General features: G+C 44.6%; 1 protein-coding gene across 1 annotated transcript in view; it reads right to left on the bottom strand.

The window, feature by feature from the left end:
- LOC122550985 (stromal interaction molecule 1-like) overlaps window positions 1–18,905 on the bottom strand; it is a 100,488-nt gene extending 81,583 nt beyond the window's left edge. The window contains exon 1 of the mRNA XM_043692569.1: window positions 18,612–18,905. Coding sequence (XP_043548504.1) covers window positions 18,612–18,702 — 91 coding nt within the window. The 5' untranslated portion in view covers window positions 18,703–18,905. The remainder of the gene's footprint in view (window positions 1–18,611) is intronic.
- Between the last annotated feature and the right edge of the window lie 95 nt (window positions 18,906–19,000).

Genomic DNA, 19,000 nt, shown 5'->3' on the forward strand with positions numbered 1-19,000 from the left:
TCAGCTGTAAAGGTTACCACTTTGTTTGTGCCACAGGCTGTTCAACAAGCCTCACAACCAAGTCCAACCGTAACCTCCTCCACACTTACCCCTTCAGGTGGAGAGCGTGACCGGGTTCTACAGTATTCTCTCTACTATTTCTCGTTAAAAATCACACGACACCAGGTTACAGTCCAACAGGTTTAATTGGAAGCGCTAGCTTTTGGAGCGCTGCTCCTTCATCAGGTGATTGTGGAGTAGGACCATAAGAAACAGAATTTATGGCAAAAGATTATACTGTCATGCAAGTAAAATGATATATTTAACAAACCTCGATTGTTGTTTGTTAAATATATCATTTCAGTTGTATAACACTGTAATCTGAAGCGCTAGCTTTTGGAGCACTGCTCCTTCATCAGGTGGTTGTGGAGTAGGACCATAAGATACAGAATTTATGGCAAAAGATTATACTGTCATGCAAGTAAAATGATATATTTAACAAACCTCGATTGTTGTTTGTTAAATATATCATTTCAATTGTATAACACTGTAATCTTTTGCCATAAATTCTGTATCTTATGGTCACCTGAAGGAGCAGCGCTCCAAAAGCTAGTGCTTCCAATTAAACCTGTTGGACTGTAACCTGGTGTCATGTGACTTTTAACTTTGTCCACCCCAGTCCAACACCAGCTCCTCCACATCATGGCTATCTCTAGTGTTCCATCTTCTGATGTAAATCAGACAACACAAATCAGAGAGTTCTATGCAGCAACTTCTAATGACATTACAAAGAGAGGTTGAAACCTACCATGGCACAGCTTTTTTTTAATACTTCCAAATTAACCTGTTCTGAGATATGATTACAACCTCTGGAGCAGATGGGACTTGAACCCCAGTCTCCTGGCTCCAAGGTCGGGAATGCCTTGTAATCTGTCAGGTTATGTGGCAATTCAGCACCATGTGCTTCATCTCAATTAAATAAAGACTGCTAGAACAAGTGAACCATTTATTAAATTGCCAAGTATTCCTGTGTTTGTATGTACTACTGCATAACAGGCAGATCAATCACTATCATCACAATGACTTGCTGGTGCTCACTGTGCATTTTTAAAACTCATCCAGCTTAAAGACAGAAACCATTGGCAGATCTCTCTTGCAAATGGCTGCTTCTGCACTGAATCATTCAGATTCTGTTCAGGCAATTGCACTAATTGGGTTCCTCTCTCAAAGAGGTGACATAAACACAACAGTTCAAACAGTCTCCTCCAGTGCTGGGTCACTGTCACCAGCTGCAGCTGCTGGGTATTTCCAGCGTTTTCTGCTTTGACTTCCTGCATTGGCTTTTGTACAGCTCCTTTTCTCTCTCTCTCTCTCTAATACAGTATATTAGCATCTGCAGCACATAGCAGAACCTGACACTTATATAACGAGCTTATCATGAGATGTAACAGCAAGCTGGAAAATGAGCAGTTTCTCTCTGCACTTCCAGTCAAAATACAAATGCCTCATTGCAGATGGACGCTCTGCAGACATTTTACATTACAAAACAGATCTGTCGCAGCAATACACACTGCCCTGGAGACATCAGGTAATGATAGCTACACTAATACAGTAAACTGTACCATATTCCAACATCCCTACCAATGCAAGTACTGACATACTCGCTGGGGGGGTCCTCCTGTAAATACATTCATGCACCTGTCCAGAAGCCCCAAACTGACACAGACCCCTGTATCTAACAATACACTGTTTGGTGTTCTCCCAACACGGACACACACCCCGGGAGCTCATCCCTCCCCAACACCAACACATGCCCCGTGAGACCCCCCCCCCAAATACTGACCACACTGCCTGGGAGCTCCACTCCTCCCCCAACACACTCCCTGGGAGCTCTCTCTCCCCACCCCTCCCCAAACAATCACCAACACACTCCCCACTCCTTCCCCATAACCTCAACACCAACACATTCCCCAGGGGTTCCCACCTCCCCTCCCTCCAAAACACTGATGCACTCTCCGTGCCCCTCCTTTACCACTGACACATTGATACACTCCTTAACCCCCTCCCCAACAATTACTGCTTCAGGGGGGCAGGAGGTGAGTTATTCACTACAAGATTCCGAGTCTCTAACCTGCGGATGTAACCACTGTATTGTATGGCTGGTTAAGTTGTTTCGGGTCAATGGTAATTCTTAGGATGTTGATAATGGGTGATTCAGTGATAATGCCGATAAATGTAATGGGGAGGTGGTTAAGACCCCCTTCTTGTTGCAGGTAGTCATTGCCTTGCATTTGTGTAGTGCAAATGTTACTTGTCACTCACTGACCCAAGTTTGAATGCTGTCCAGGTCTTGCTGCATACAAACAGGAACTGATTCAATATTTAGGAGCTGCAAACATTTTGTAATATTAGCAACCAACTTTATTTCTGACCTTATGATCTTATGATTGATGAAGCCGCTGAAGATAGTTGGGCCTGGGATACTATCCTGAGGAACTCCTGCAGAGATGTCCTGGAGCTGAGATGACTGACCTCCAACAACCACAACCATCTTCCTTTGTTCCAGGTATGACTCTAACCAGCAGGGAGGTTTGATGAGGTGAGGAGCAGAGGGGCCCTAGCTGACTCTGCATTCTGTTAACCTTCTCTGCTCTAACAAGTCCAATCGCAGTGTCTGCACAATTGATTCCAACCATCAGTTTGCTTCCATTTCTGAACTTAGAATCATAGACTCCCGCCAGTGTGGAAACAGGCCCTTCAGCCCAACAAGTCCACAGTAACCCTCCGAAGAGTAACCCACCCAGACCCACCCTCCTACCCTATTACTCTACATTTACCCTTGACGAATACATTTACCTACACATCCCTGAACACTATGGGCAATTTAGCATGGCCTAGTCACCTGACCTGCACATCTTTGGATCGTGGGAAGAAACCAGAGCACCCGGAGGAAACCCACACAGACACAGGGAGAATGTGCAAACTCCACACAGGCTGGAATTGAACCCGGGTCTCTGGTGCTGTGAGGCAGCAGTGCTAACCACTGAGCCAGAATGTCACCCCTAAAGGGTACAAATGCAAGAGAATGAGACTTAATTCAATCTGAACACAAATATCACAGGACTGATTTTCTAACAGCTTCTATTGATGTCACCAACAGAAACAAGCCATCAGGAAGTCACATGTAGACAGGATGGTTAAAAAGGCCTTCTGTTGAGGTTGTACAGGACATTGGTGAGGCCTCTTCTGGAGCACAGTGACCAGTTCTGGCCGCCCCAGTTATGAGAAGGATATTATTAAGCTGGAAAGGGTTGAGAAGAGGTTTACTTGGATGTTGCCAGGTATAGAGGGTTTAAGTTATGAAGAAAGGCTGGGACTTTTTTCACTGGAGAGATGACCTTATTAAGGTTTATAAAATCATGAGATAGGGTAATGGTAGGTGTCTTATCCCTCGCCTGGGGCATTTCAAGACTAGGAAGCATATTTTTAAGGTGTGAGGAAAGGAGACAGATGTATTATACAAGAGAGTTGTTTGCCTGTGGAATGAACTTCCTCAGGAAGTGGTAGATGTGGGCACAATAACACTCGGCTAAGTACATGAACAGGAAAGGTTGGGAGGGATATGAGTCAGGAGCAGGTAAGTGGGGCTGGTTTAGTTTAGGATTATGTTCAGCAAGGACTGGTTAGACGGAAGGGTCTGTTTCGATGCTGTATGACTCTATGACAAAGTTGCAGAGCTGAGTCCCGGGGGGCGGGGGGGCGGGGGGATTTTGTCTACATTTATTGCCAGTGTAATGAAGATGCCACAGGACTATTAACCCAGAGAGTCAGAGTTCAAGTACACCCAGGTGATGGCTGCAAGTTTAAATACAGCTAAAATAAAACTTTTTTTAAAATTGGTTAAAAAAGAAATCGAGTTGTCAGCTTATTGTTTATAAGAATGACTTGAATCTTCAGTACAATGTTGGGATGGAAATCTGTTCTTACCAATCCCAGAATAAACATGACTCCAGTCCCATTCCAACATGCTTCATTCTTAATTTCCCTCTGAAGGAACCCTTGTTCCTGTGAGCTCACAGTTGTACTAAAATCAGGAAAACTGAAGAGAGACAACAGTTGTCAGTCTTTCCCCCACCCTCACACTAACACGGGTGAGTTCACAGCACATCTCTGCCTGAACCGATCTGGTGTTATGACTAGTGGATGAACACCGGGAAGGATGGTTACCCAGTTTGTTGCTTTAAACTCCTGCAGAGGAGAAATTACTTCCTGTCCACTAGTGACTGTTGCAAACAACATTCAAATGTGCCATCCTGTCACACCCAATGTCCTGAACAGGAAAATGTATACCTACATTTCACAGAACACACTCACAGAGGTCAGGGTGAAACTATTGCTGCCCACAGATCAGAGGTTACTGAAGCCAATTAATAAAAGGTTGAATCCTGTGTTACAAAGTAAATTGTAACTCTAGGTATTGGTAGCTTTATAAGAGGTAGTAGTAACTGCCTGGAAGGGGAGTCAGAGTCTTAAGGAAACCAAGTGAAAATGCAGTACAAGAGAAACCGGGCATGGGCATAAATTTTACCAGAGCAGTTCATGAGCGAGTCTCACTACCACCTTCTCAAGAGCAGTTGGGGTTGAGCAATAAATGACAGCCTAGCCAGGAATGCCAACATCGCACAAACAAATAAAAAATAATCACAAGGAGGACAGAGGAAGAAACGGTGTTTGGAACGTAATAAACGAGGAAATGATGCAGTGCCAGCAGCAGACACGTTCAGTGATAACATCAAAGTGAAGTTGCAAATCCGGTCTCTATTTGCGGTATGGTTTTGGTTGGGGGAGGGCACCCAGAGCCAAGATCCTGGAGTTTGCCTTGTCCTATTATCCAGTATAGGAAACACCTGGCTTCTGCTACAGCAGTGGCAGAGAAGCAGAAGGTGAGTATGCAGGTAAAGCAAATTATTAGGAAAACTGAGACTGCAAGGGGAATCAAATGCAAGAAGGTGAGGTTTATACAGGGCAGTGGTGAGTCCATATCTGCAGTATTGTTCACAATACCTGTGGAAGGATGTTAATGTGTTGGAAACAGTTCAGAGAAGATTTACTAGACTAATCCTTGGAATGAGAGGATTGTCTTATTAGCAAAGGTTAGACAGGCTAAGCCTGTATTTGCTGGAGTTTAGAAAGGTCAGAGGTGACTGAATTGAAACATACAAGATCCTGAGGGGACCTGATTGGGTGCATGTTGAAATGAGGTTTACTCTTATGGAAAAATCATAGAGCTAGGCCCACTAAACCAGAGATCAAGACAGTAGCAGACAAGGGAACCACCCAAAACATTGGGTGGCTGGATCTTGAACATTCAGCAGAAAAGGAGACTGAAGATTGCAACGACAACAGAGGAACGAAATTCCTCCCACATACCTTCAAGATAGGAATGTATGTAACAAATCAGAGGTTTAAACTGGAAGGTAGCAAACAGTTAGCTGTATCCTTCATTGGAATAATGCTATCGTCCATTATTAAGAAAGTAGTAGAATATTTAGAATAGTTTAACACAATGAGAGATTAAGCGTAATATAAGAAAGTGAGAAGTTATACACTTTGATCAGGAGAATTAAAAGGCAGACTTAAATAAATGAAGAGAGATTTCAAAAAGGTACTGTGCAGAGGGATCTGGGGTTCTTGTGCATGAAATGAAACATTAACATGGAAATGTAGCAAATAATCAAGGTGGTAAATGGAGCTTTGGCCTTATTGCTAGCACTCTGAGTTGAAGAATAGGAAAGTCTTGTTACAACAGTGCAGGGTGTTGGTGAGGTTGCACCTGGAATAATGTGTACAATTTTGGTTCCTGGATTTAAGGAAGGACATAGTGGTATTAAGAGGCAGTTCAAAAGAGATTCACTAGACTGATTCCTGGGATGAAGGAGCTGATTAAATAGGTTGGGCCTTTGTCCATTAGGGTTTAAGAGGATGAGGGGTGATCCTATTGAAACATACAAGATCCTGACGGGGCTTGAAAGGGTAGATGTTGAGAAAATGTTTCCACTAGTGTTGGAGTGTAGAACATTCCAGAATAACAGGACACTCATGTAAAATTGAAATGCAAAGCATTTTTCCTCTTAAAGGCAGTGAATGTCTAGAATTTTCCCACAGTTGTAAGAGCTAGATCATGGAAATTATTTAAGCGGGGGCAGGAGGGGGTGGTAGATAGATCTACTGAAGGCTATGAGGAGTTGGCACAAAAGAAGAGTTGAGGCCTGGGACAGATCAGTCACAATTTTATAGAATGACAGCATAGGCTCAAGGGGCTGAATGGCCTACTCCTGCTCCTTTTTCTTATGTTATGTAAACATGCTGTGGTTCTGTTCGCCGAGCTGGAAGTTTATGTTGCAAACGTTTCGTCCCCTGTCTAGGTGACATGCTCAGTGCTTGGGAGCCTCCTGTGAAGCGCTTCTGTGGTGTTTCCTCCGGCGTTTATAGTGGCCTGTCCCTGCCGCTTCCGGTTGTCAGTTTCAGCCGTCCGCTGTAGTGGCCGGTATATTGGGTCCAGGTCGATGTGTTTGTTGATGGAGTTTGTGGATGAGTGCCATGCTTCTAGGAATTCCCTGGCTGTTCTCTGTTTGGCTTGCCCTATAATGGTAGTGTTGTCCCAGTCGAATTCATGTTGCTTGTCGTCTGCGTGTGTGGCTACTAGGGATAGTTGGTTGTGTCGTTTCGTGGCTAGTTGATGTTCGTGGATGTGGATCGTTATGTAAACATGTTAGAAGCATTTCAAGAAAGCTTACCAGACTAATACTAGAATGGGTGGTTTGTCTTATGAGGAACGTTAAAAATCACACAACACCAGATAATAGTCCAACAGTTTATTTAGAAGTACAAGCTTTAGGAGCACTGCTCCTTTGGCAGATAGCTAGCTACCTGAGAAAGGAGCAGTGCTCTGAAAGCTAGTGCTTCCAAATAAATCTGATTTTTAATTGTGTGTGTCCCCCAGTCTAACACAGGCACTTCCACATCTTGAGGAAAGGCTGGACTTGCAACCACAGGTATATATATAAAAAAAACTCAAACCTAGACTGGGACTGCCACAGTGTTAAGGGTTTAGATGGAGAGGAATTTGTAAAGTATGTACTAGACAATTTTCCAATTCAGTATCTACTAGAGAAGGTGCAAAACTTGACCTACTCTTGGGAAATAAGGCAGGGCAGGTGACTGAGGTGTCAGTGGGGAGCACTTTGGGGCCAGCGACCATAATTCTATTAGTTTTAAAATAGTGATGGAAATAAATAGACCAGATCTAAAAGTTCTAAATTGGAGGAAGGCTAATTTTGATGGTATTAGGCAAGAACTTTAAAAAAGGGACGGCTTGAAAATGGGAAGCCTTCAGAAATGAGAATCCAGAGAAAGTATATTCCTGTCAGGGTGAAATGGAAGGCTGGAATGTACAGAGAATGCTGGATGACTAGAGAAATTGAGGGCCTAGTTCAGAAAAAGGGGAAGCATGTCAGGTTTCGACAGCAATGATCAAGTAAATCCTTAGAACAGTGTAAAGGAAATAGGAGTACACTTAAGAGAGAAATCAGGAGGGCAAAAAGGGGACAGGACATAATTTTAGCTAACACAGTTAAGGAGAATCCAAAGGGTTTTTACAAATACATTAAGGACAAAAGGGTAACTAGGGAGAGAATAGGGCCCTTCAAAGATCAGCAAGGCAGCTTTTGTGTGGAGCCGCAGGAGATGGGGGGGGAGGAGAGATACTAAACGTATATTTTGCATCAGTATTTACTGTGGAAGAGGACATGGAAGATATAGAATGTAGGGAAATAGATGGCGACATCTTGAAAAATGTCTATATTACAGAGGAGGAAGTGCTGGATGTCTTGAAACACATACAAGTGGATAAACCCCCAGGACCTGATCAGATTAGATGATTAGATTAGATTCCCTACAGTGTGGAAACAGGCCCTTCGGTCTAACAAGTCCATACTGACCCTGCGAACAGCAATCCACCCAGACCCATTCCCCTACATTCACCCCTGCCTAATGCACCTAACACTATGGGCAATTTAGCATGGTCAATTCAACTAACCTGCACGTCTTTGGATTGTGGGAGGAAACCGGAGCACCCGGAGGAAGACGCAGACATGGGGAGAATGTGCAAACTCTACACAGACAGTTACCCGAGGCGGGAATTGAACCCAGGAACCCAGGTCCCTTCCTCTGGCAGCTCATTCCATACACGTACCACCCTGTGTGTGAAAAAGTTGCCTCTTAGGTCTCTTTTATATCTTTCCCCTCTCACCCTAAACCCATGCCCTCTAGTTCTGGACTTCCCTGCCCCAGGGAAAATACTTTGTCTATTTATCCTATCCACGCCCCTCATAATTTTGTAAACTTCTGTAAGGTCACCCCTCAGCCTCCGACGCTTCAGGGAAAACAGCCCCAGCCTGTTCAACCTCTCCCTGTAACTCAGATCCTCCAACCCTGGCAACATCCTTGTAAATCTTTTCTGAACCCTTTCAAGTTTCACAACATCTTTCCAATACCTAGGATCTTACCATTAAGTGTATAAGTCCTGCTAAGATTTGCTTTCTCAAAATGCAGCACCTCGCATTTATCTGAATTAAACTCCATCTGCCACTTCTCAGCCCATTGGCCCATCTGGTCCAGATCCTGTTGTAATCTGAGGTAACCCTCTTCGCTGTCCACTACACCTCCAATTTTGGTGTCATCTGCAAACTTACTAACTGTACCTCTTATGCTCGCGTGGCAGTATCTGTGGAGAAATAGTTAATGTTGAGGAGGGTCATTAGACCAGAAACGGTTACTCTGCTCCCTTCCCATAGGTGCTACCAGACCTGATGAGCTTCTCCAGCAATGTGTGCTTTTGAATCCACTGGCATTCAGAAGAGGAAGAGGCCACTTGACTGAAACATAGAAAATCCTGGGGCGCTGTGACAGGGTGCATGTGAAGAGCATGTGAAGTCACTCATTGAAAGTAGAAATGGGGACAAATGTTTTAGGTCTTTGGAACACACTTCCTGAAAAGCTGGTGGAAGCAGACTCTGATTATCTCTGAGGCAGAGATGCACAGATTCTGGAAAGTAAGTCGTGGAAATGGGTGGCTGGAGCGTTGATTTGAGGTTACGATCAGATCACCTATGATCTTATTCAATGGCAGAGGAGGTTCAAGGGAACCTCCTCCGCTTGTAAACATAGCCCCACTATTTACAGTGGGATAATGGGGATCTTCAGAGATGTTCACCTGACATCAGTCAGAGAAAACATGAGAATCTATTAAGGATATGATAATTTACACATTAAAAATTACGATAGGATTAGATTAGATTACTTACAATGTGGAAACTGGCCCTTCGACCCAACAAGTCCACACCGACCCGCCGAAGCGCAACCCACCCAGATCCATTCCCCTACATTTAACCCTTCACCTAACACTATGGGCAATTTTGCATGGCCAATTCACCTGACCTGCACATTTTTGGATTGTGGGAGGAAACCGGAGCACCCGGAGGAAACCCATGTAGACACGGGGAGAATGTGCAAACTCCACACAGAGAGTCGTCTGAGGCGGGAATTGAACCCGGGTCTCTGGCGCTGTGAGGCAGCAGTGCTAACCACTGCGCCACCATGCCGCCTACAAAAGATTGGAAAGAGTCAACATGGAATAATAAAAAAGAAATCAGATTTGACAAGCCCATAGTGCTTGTATTTTAGGGTGTTACTAGTAGAGTAGATAAGGCAGCTTTTGATAAGATCCCACGCAGGATGTTAAAACATTTACAAAGATGTTGTTGAGACTGAAGGGTTTGTGTTATAAGAGGAGGTTGGGATTTTTTTCACTGGAGCATAGAAGATTGAGAGGTGACCTTGTAGAGGCTTACAAAATCACAAGGGACAAAGATATGATGAAGAACAATGGCTTTTTTTTCCTTAGCAGTTCAAGAAGGTAGCTCACCACCACCTTCTCAAGGGCAACTAGGGACGGGCAATAAATGCTGGCCCACCCAGCAATGCCTATAACCCATGAGTGGTGCAGGCCCTGTGTCCACACAATGAATTCACACACTTGACCAACTGTCTTACACAGTGCTTTCATTCTACAAAGTTAATGTTGATTGTACCTGCATCTGCTTCAGCATGAAGGAAATAGAAACTGGCTGGGCATTTTTCACCAAAGATCCTGAGACAGTTCCAAACCCATGACCCCTTCTAGTGAGAAGGACAAGGGCACCAGATATATGGGAACACCACCACCTGCAAGTTCCCCATCAAACCACTCATTAGCCTGACTTGGAAATACGTTGCCGATCCTTCAGTGTCGCTGGGTCCAAATCCTGGAACTCACCCCACCACCTTCTCAAAGGCAATTCAGGATAGGCAAAAATTGCTGGCCTAGCCAGTTACGCCTATGTCTAATGAAGGAAAAAAAAATCACTGGCACAGTCTCTGTGGCTTACAATAAGCAAAAGCAGGTGTGGACATGCTGAGAGGGTTGGGCAAGTCCATCTGTTACAATACGGAATCATAAATCAACTCCCAACTAAACAATGCAAATTACAGTGTAGAACAATTGACAATGATGGGGTACAGTAGACAGAAGGAGCTTGACTGCAGTAGTTGAGAGGTCCAGAACATGGGATTTGAACTTTAACAGAAATAAGGAAATGTGGAATTCATGTCTACAGTTAGTGATTGGTTGGAAACTATCAATAGAAGATTAAATTCAAATCAGCGAATAAGCGAGTAGAGAGATGTGAGAACAGGGCAGCTAAAGTGTGAGTCAGACGATTTGCTCACATTGCAGTTAAGTACTGACTTTTGTGTGGAAAGGCATGTTTAAATGCTGCATCTTGCATTTCTTCAATGGAATAATCTGGCATTTTATTCCTAGAATAGGCATAACATTAGCAAAAGCTTTGCAGATATTCATGATCAAACTTGTCCCAGTGTTGATGACTTAACTAGCAATGACCCAACGTGGTAAATGAACCCCATGAACAAACTAAGACTTCTTCCAATGTATCCACAGCTCCTCACAAAAAACACATCCCTCACTCAGTCTGCAAAATAGTTGACTCAAAATATTTTCATTGCACAGTAACTGGAGCTATGTACAAGTAGATAAGAGAATTAAAGTAACACTAAGGAAATATTTTTTCACAGACAAGAAGTCTAGAATATAGACACGCATACACAAAAGGATATTGTAATTGTGAATTTACCAGAGGAAGACCACTTTGAGATTTGTGTACAGTTTTGGTCTCCTTATGAATCAGGAAATACCAAATTCTTCAAAAGTTCTGCTGTTTCCATCTACTTAAGAATGTTATGGCAGATCTAAACATGAAATGCAACTGAGGTGTTTGAGAAAAAAATGATAAACATGTGGATGCAACATCCATTATAGATTTACAATCAGATAGCCTAAGGCATCATTCCCCTTCTCCCCACTCTTCCCCCCCCCCCCCCCCCCCCCACTCCACAGTCTAATAATGGGTGAAATAACTTAAACACTTTATCCAAGACAGGTATAGAGAGTTGGGACAGAAAGTTCACACAATTAAAAAGCCACCTAGAGTCCAGAGTTGTCATTTACGTTGTGACAAGTGACATTGAAAAACTGAATACAAAATATTGACACAGCAGTATCCAACGTCAAATATTGCCGGAAAAATAAAGGTGTCACGACAGGAATGAGATTTGGGAACAGGAACTGCTTGCCCAGTGGTAGATCTTTTGCAGAAAGAAAGAAACAACACAGAGCTTTCTGAAAGAAAGGTGCACAATCAGATATGTTGCCCTGTCAAATAAAAATAAAGTCTGGCTATGTAATGTAACGTGTAATACTTTAGTTAAACATTTGTCACTGAAATTAGAAGCAGCGGGAGCAAATTGAAGCAGTGAGTGAGAAATTTCACACAATATGAAAGGATTTTGGCTGAAATGTGATTTTTCTGTGGTGTACAAATGCTGTAAATAACAGCGCTGAAATAACAACTGCAACATAGCCAAAGAGGCAATGACTTGAAGTTTTCTTGCTAACTTAATGGATGTTGAATATTTAAACATCTCATGGCAGCCAGGGGTCACGTTTACATTTCACAATCAGGGAGGGAGCTGTGCAGATAGTCTGAGCTGCAGCTTACATACAGCACAATCAATAGCTTGCTGGGAAAAGTTTGCCCTTAAAAAGGCGAGATATACAGGAGATTTTATAAACCTTTTAAAAGTTATGAATAGTTTTAATAAAACAAAGATGGAAAGTTTACTGGTTAATGACAAAAATGTTTCATGATAAGGTCTCAGGGGTTATGGAACATAGGCGTGTAGGTAGATATCAGACAGGATCCAAATGAAAGTAGCAATTGTGCTGAGGAACTGAACAACTTCCCTTGTTCCTATCGTCCTTCATCACCAATGCTTCAACTGGCTGAACGGCTGTTTTACATTCGCAAAATGATGCCAATACTGAGCTCAATTCCCACACTGACTGAGGTTGCCATCAAGGTCCCACATTCTCAACCACACCCCTTGCCTGAGTGTGGTGACCCTCAGGTTAAACCACCACCAGTCACCTCTCTCTGATAAGAAAGCAACTCTGTTGACCTTGAGGATTATGAAAACTATTTTATTACATCAAATACCAGGCTTCAAACAAGAGTGACGCTGGGCGAGAAATGTTCCTCTCAGCACAGATGCTGTCAGCCCTGCCGAGTTCCTCCAGCAGTTTTTATAATGACATGTTAAACAGCAGCAAGAGGAAGTCATAGTGATTCAGCACAGAAACAGACTCTATGGTTCTACCAGTCCATGCCAAACATTATCCCAAACTAATCCACCTGCCTGTTCCTGGCCTATATCCCTCCAAACCGGTCTTATTTGTGTACTTATCCAAATATCTTTTTAAACATCTACCCACATCCACCACTTATTCAGGAAATTCATTCCACATGCAAATTAACCTCAGTAAAAATTTGCCCCTTGTGTCTTTTTTAAATCTCTCTCCTCTCAGCTTAAAATGTGATCCCTAGTTTTGAAATTCCCGATCGAGGGAAAAGACAAATTTATCTGCACCACTCATTATTTTATAAACTTCTATCAGGTCACCTCCCAACTCCCTATGCTCCAGTGAAAAAAGTCCCAGCCTTTTTTTACAACTCAAATCTTCCATGCCTGGCAACATCATGATCAATCTCATCTAGACCCAGCATGTCATTTAGCCCTTTGAGGTTGGTCTGCTATTCAATGAGATTAGATTCCCGACAGTGTGGAAACAGGCCCTTCAGCCCAACCAGTCCCACACCGACCCTCCGAAGAGTAACCCACCCAGACCCATTTCCCTCTGACTAATGCACCTAACACTATGGGCAATTTAGCATGGCCAATGCACCTGAACTGCACATCTTTGGACTGTGGGAGGAAACCGGAGCACCCGGAGGAAACCCACGCAGACACGGGGCGAATGTGCAAACTCCACACAGACGGTCACCCAAGGCTGGAATCGAACCTGGGACCCTGGTGCTGTGAGGCAGCAGTGCTAACCACTGAGCAACCGTGCTGCCCCAAATCACAACTAATCTTTCATTTCAACATCATTATCTCAGGCTATCCTCGATACTTTTAATATGTAGAAATTCATTATTCACTTGACCTTATTCAATGACAAACTTCCACAGTCCACTGCGATGAAGAAATCCAAACTACACCAACCTTTGCACATTTGAAAGCAAGATGACCTCCCCTTATTCTGCATGTGCCCCCTTGTGTTAAACCAAACCCACTTCCCTCAGCCAGGAGAAACATCCTTCCTGTCAAGCCCTGTAAGAATTTTCCATAAAAGGATGAGGTCACTGCTTATTCCCAATCTCTCAGCTCCAGGATATCTCGGTAGGATATCTTCAGGATGTTTTTTGTTTAATCAACCTGTGCAGATCTTATGACACACCTCTGGAGCAGACAGATCTTGAATCCCGATCTCGTGGCTCAACGGTAGGGGCACTACTATTGTGCGACAAGACCCTTCCACATTCCTCAGTGTGGTGTGCTTGGCGCAGCCACCTTCACTAATAACCTTCCCTTCAGCGTAAGGTCTGAAGTGGGGATGTTCACCCAGAATTGTATAACGTTCAGCATCATTTGCAACTCCTCAGATTCTGAAACAGTCCATGCAGTAATATTTGTATAACATTAGATTTGAGCTGATGTGTGGTGTGAATATTATTTGCCAAGTACAAGTACCTGCAATAAGAAAAATATCTAACTGTTGTCCCTTGACATTCAATGATTTTACCATGACTGAACTATCCCGTCTATTAAAATCCTGAGCTAGACTAACCATTTTAGTATAGTGGCTATAAAAGCAGGTCAGAGGTTAGGAATCCTACAACAAATAACTCACCTCCCACCTGTCTGCCATCCACAGTAGTGCGATGGAATACTCCCCACTTGCCTGAATGGAGGCAGCTCTAGCAACAGACAAGAAGCTTGACATCATCCGGGACAAAGCAGCCACTCACTTGATTGGTGCCACATCTACAAACATCTATTCTCTCCACCACTGACACTCAGTAACAATACTGCGTAATGTGTACACACTACACAGTAATTCCTCACGGCCCCTCAGACAGCACCTTCCAAATCCATCACTAATATCTAGAAGAACAAAGGAACACTACTCGCTGCAAGTGCCCCCTTCAAGTCACTCACCAGCCTGACTTGGAAGTGTATTGCTGTTCCTTCAGGGTCACTGGGTCAAAATTCCCTTTAGGGTATTGTGGATCTACCGATAGCATATGGATTGCTGTGATTCAAGGCAACAGTTTACCACCAGCTTCTGAAGAGCAACTCGGGATGAGCCAGCCAGCAATGCCTATGTCCCAGGAATTTTTATTTTTAAAAAAGGTAGAGAACTGACAGGCTGATGTGAGAAACTATCCTTGGGGATTGGGATCCTCACTTTTCCCAATATATAAAAATGATCTAGATCTTGCTGCACTATAGACAATTTACAAATTTGCAGATGACATAAAACTTGAGAATTATAAACCAAGGAGGACAGTGAACATTTTGGTGCGGGGGAGGATAGGAAACTTGGGTGGATATGTGGTCACTGAAAGGTGGCAGGGCAAGTAGTGACAATTGTTAATAAAGAATACAGTAGCCTATACTTCCCAAACAGGGGTGACACAGTACACAATTAGGGAGGTTATGATGAACTTGTATAAGACAAGATCAATGGGAGGTGTTTAAAAAGGAAATGGGCAGAGTACAAGATCAACATGCTTTCTTAAGGGTGAGGTCTAAGAGCAACAAACCTAGAGAACCCTGGATGGCTCAGATTATTCAGAACTGGGTAAGGGGAGAGAGCCTTTTAGCAGGTTTAAAGGCAGCAAATCAACAGAGGCCCTAGCAGGGTACACAAAGTGTGTGTGGTTATTAAGAAAGCAAAAAGGAGACAAGAGAAAAACACTAGCAGATAAAATTAGGGAGAATCCCAAGATACAAGTACATCAAGGAGAAGATGATGGCCACAGAAAAGGTAGAGGGCATTTGGGACCAATGGGCAATCTGTGTGTAGAACTGGAAGACATTGGTAGTGTTAGAGTACTTCATAACCTGCCTTCACTCAGGAGAATGATGCTGGTACAGATTTCAGGAAGACATTGGGAGTTTGAATTGGATGTTTTGACAGGCTTCAAAATGAATAAATGCCCAGATGAGTTGTACCCCAGACTGCTGTGGGAGGCAAAGGAAGAATTGACAAGACTTCTAACCCAAATTTTTAATTTCTGTCTGGCACAGTGGATTGAGGATAACTAATATGCTTTAACTTATCAAGAAGGGTGGCAGAGATTAATCAGGGAATTACAGACCAGTGTGCCTCATCAGTGATAGGAAAAATTTTGAAGAGAAGTTTGAAGGAGAGAACAAATTTCGACTTGGAGAGTCAGGGTATGACATGAAAAATTATTCACGAGGAAGGTCTTAGGTTACAGGAAGATAGAGGCAGTTGGTCAGATGGACAAATCACTTGTAGATGGAATTTAACCCTGGTAAGTGTGAGGTGATGGGAGTTGAAAAATGTGGTGCTGGAAAAGTGCAGCAGGCCAGGCAGTGCTTCAGGGCAGAGGGGATGACCTGAGGGATGCAGTGAGAGAGGGACTCACTGAGATCCTTGTAGAGGGAGGAGGAGAGCTTCTTCAAGGTAGGCATCCTTGCAAGAGGATTCGCAGTAGGTTAAGATCAACTAGGAGAAAGTGAGGACTGCAGATGCTGGAGACCAGAGTTGTAAAGTGTGGTGTTGAAAAAGCACAGCAATGCTTCAGGACAGAGATGACCTGGGGTGCAGTGAGAGAGGGACTCGCTGAGATCCTTGTAGAGGAGATGCGCTTTTCCTTTAAGTGTGAGGTGATGCCTTTTAGAAGAAGTAACAAGCCAAGAGTACTCAATGAGGAGAAAGTGAGGTCTGCAGATGCTGGAGATCAGAGCTGAAATTGTGTGTTGCTGGAAAGGCGCAGGTCAGGCAGCATCCAAGGAACAGGAGAATCCTGAAGAAGGGCTTATGCCCGAAACGTCGATTCTCCTGTTCCCTGGATGCTGCCTGACCTGCTGCGCTTTTCCAGCAACACATTTTCAGCAAGAGTACTCAATAAATGGCAGAACACTAGGAATCTCAGAGGAACAAAGGGGTGCTTGTCCTCCGATCCTAGAAGTTGGCAGAACATGTTAATTGGGTAGTTAAGAAGGCTCTAGGAGAAAGTGAGGACTGCAGATGCTGGAGATCAGAGCTGAAAATGTGTTGCTGGAAAAGCGCAGCAGGTCAGACAGCATCCAAGGAGCAGGGGAATCGACGTTTCGGGCATTCCTGAAGAAGGGCTCATGCCCAAAATGTCGATTCCCCTGCTCCTTGGATGCTGCCTGACCTGCTGCGCTTTTCCAGCAACACATTTTCAGCTAGTTAAGGCGGCATTTGGGAAACTTACCTTTATCAGTCGAGGCACTGGCAGAAGAGCAGGGAGGTTGTGTTGGAGCTGTACAGGACTTTGGTTAGGCCACAGCTGGAGTTGTGTGCGCAGTTCTGGCATCACACTATAGGAAGGATGGGATTGTACTGGAGGGGTTACAGAAGAGATTCCCCAGGACGTTGCCTGGAATGGAGCAGTTTAGCTACAAAGAGAGGCTGGATAAGCTTGGTTTGTTTACTTTACAGCAGAGAAGGGTGATAGGGGATGTGACTGAGGTCCGAGATTATAAGAGTCATGGACAACAGCAGCTGTTTTCCCCTCTTATTTGAGCAGTCAAAAATGGGGCATAATTTTAACACGAAGGACAGGAGGTTTAGAGGGGAATTGTAAAAAAATCTTTCACCCAGAGGGCTGCGGGGTTCTGGAAAGCACTGTCTGGGACAATGAGGTGGGAAATGTCACAATCTTTAAAAAGTACTTGGATGAAATGCCTAACATGGTCAAGTGCTGGAAAGTGGGACTAGTCTGGATAGGTCAGCACAGTCTTTATGATCTGAAGATCCTCTTCTGCACTGTTTGATTCAACTCCAAGACACCAGTTAGATCGCGACGAGAGTACTGAGTCTAGTTATGGGAATCGTACTTTAGGAAAGAGTGGATTGGACAGACCACAGAAGAGGTTTATGAGAATGAGACATGTTATTTCAGTTATGGAGAAAAACTGAAGAAATTGAGAGTGTTTTCCGTGGATCAAAGGCTATGAGGAGCTCTGATAAACAGCTTTAAAATTGATTCGGGGGATATGAGCATCACTGGCTGGTCAATACTTATTGGTAAAAACAATGACTGCAGATGCTGGAAACCAGATTCTGGATCAGTGGTGCTGGAAGACCACAGCAATTCAGGCAGCATCTGAGGACAGGTCAATACTTATTGCCCATCCCTAGTTGCTCCTGATAAAGGTGGGGATGAGCTACCTTTGCAGTCCATGTGCTGTAGGTAGAGTCACAATGCCTTTAGCAAGGGACATTGAACAACGTACATTGACAATAACTGTTCCATATGGTAAGACGTTCACGTCTTCAATCACTGACTGGAAGAATGTTCAATTGAGACACTGAAGAGGGCACTGGACGAGTATTAAATAAAAACGGCGTGCAGCATTGTGGGGAAAAGACAGGAGCCTGGCACAAATGTAAAATGCTCTGAGCCAGTGCAGACACGGATGGCTTCCTTCTACACCATAACAATTTTGCGGTTATGCCCGGGCACATGCCTGGGCATACACAGATTCACGCCCTCAAGTATGCCCTGTCCTGGACACAAACACACTCCATCCATGAGTAAACACAGGACCAATACACAGAGTCAGGTCTCCCTGCTGCAGGATATACACACTCCCAGCTCCCCTCACCAGCACAACCCCCCTCACTCCATCCCCAGGTATACCCCCCCCCCCCCATACCCCCACCCTGAGGTACACTTCCCCCATGCCACATTCACCACCCCCAGGTACACACTCTATCCCCATTCTCCCCTGACCAGGTACACACTCCCCACACCCCCAATGCCAGTGTGCAGCCGAGGCCCCAGCCCCAGCGCGGTCTTCCCCTTCCCCTTCCCCTCCAGGCCCCTCACCTGCCCCGGCCACCTCCTCCAGCGTGGCCCCGCTCCGCCTCACAATCGCTGCGCACAGCAGCCAGGCCAGGAGGGCAACCGCGGCCTCCATGGCTGCGAGTGTTGGTGTTGTTGTGCCTGGAGTGTGCGCAGATGCAGTCTGTCTGCCTCTCTCCCCTGGGGGGGGGGGGTTGTGGGGGTGGGGTGCGGTGAACGCTCCCGGTCTCTCTCTCTGCCTCAGGCCGCCGCGCCGCCCCCAATGCCGCGCCTGCGCTGGAAAGCGTGGGCAGTGAGCCACACATGCGCATCCGCTCCACTGCTGCCTGCCTGTGACTAACGGGGCGCTGCCATCTTTAGTGCAGGCAAGATGAAATGCCAGCACATAACCCGAGACCTTCCAGGAGTTACAG

This window comes from Chiloscyllium plagiosum, chromosome 6 (genome assembly GCF_004010195.1).
Source record: "Chiloscyllium plagiosum isolate BGI_BamShark_2017 chromosome 6, ASM401019v2, whole genome shotgun sequence".
Lineage (NCBI taxonomy): Eukaryota > Metazoa > Chordata > Chondrichthyes > Orectolobiformes > Hemiscylliidae > Chiloscyllium > Chiloscyllium plagiosum.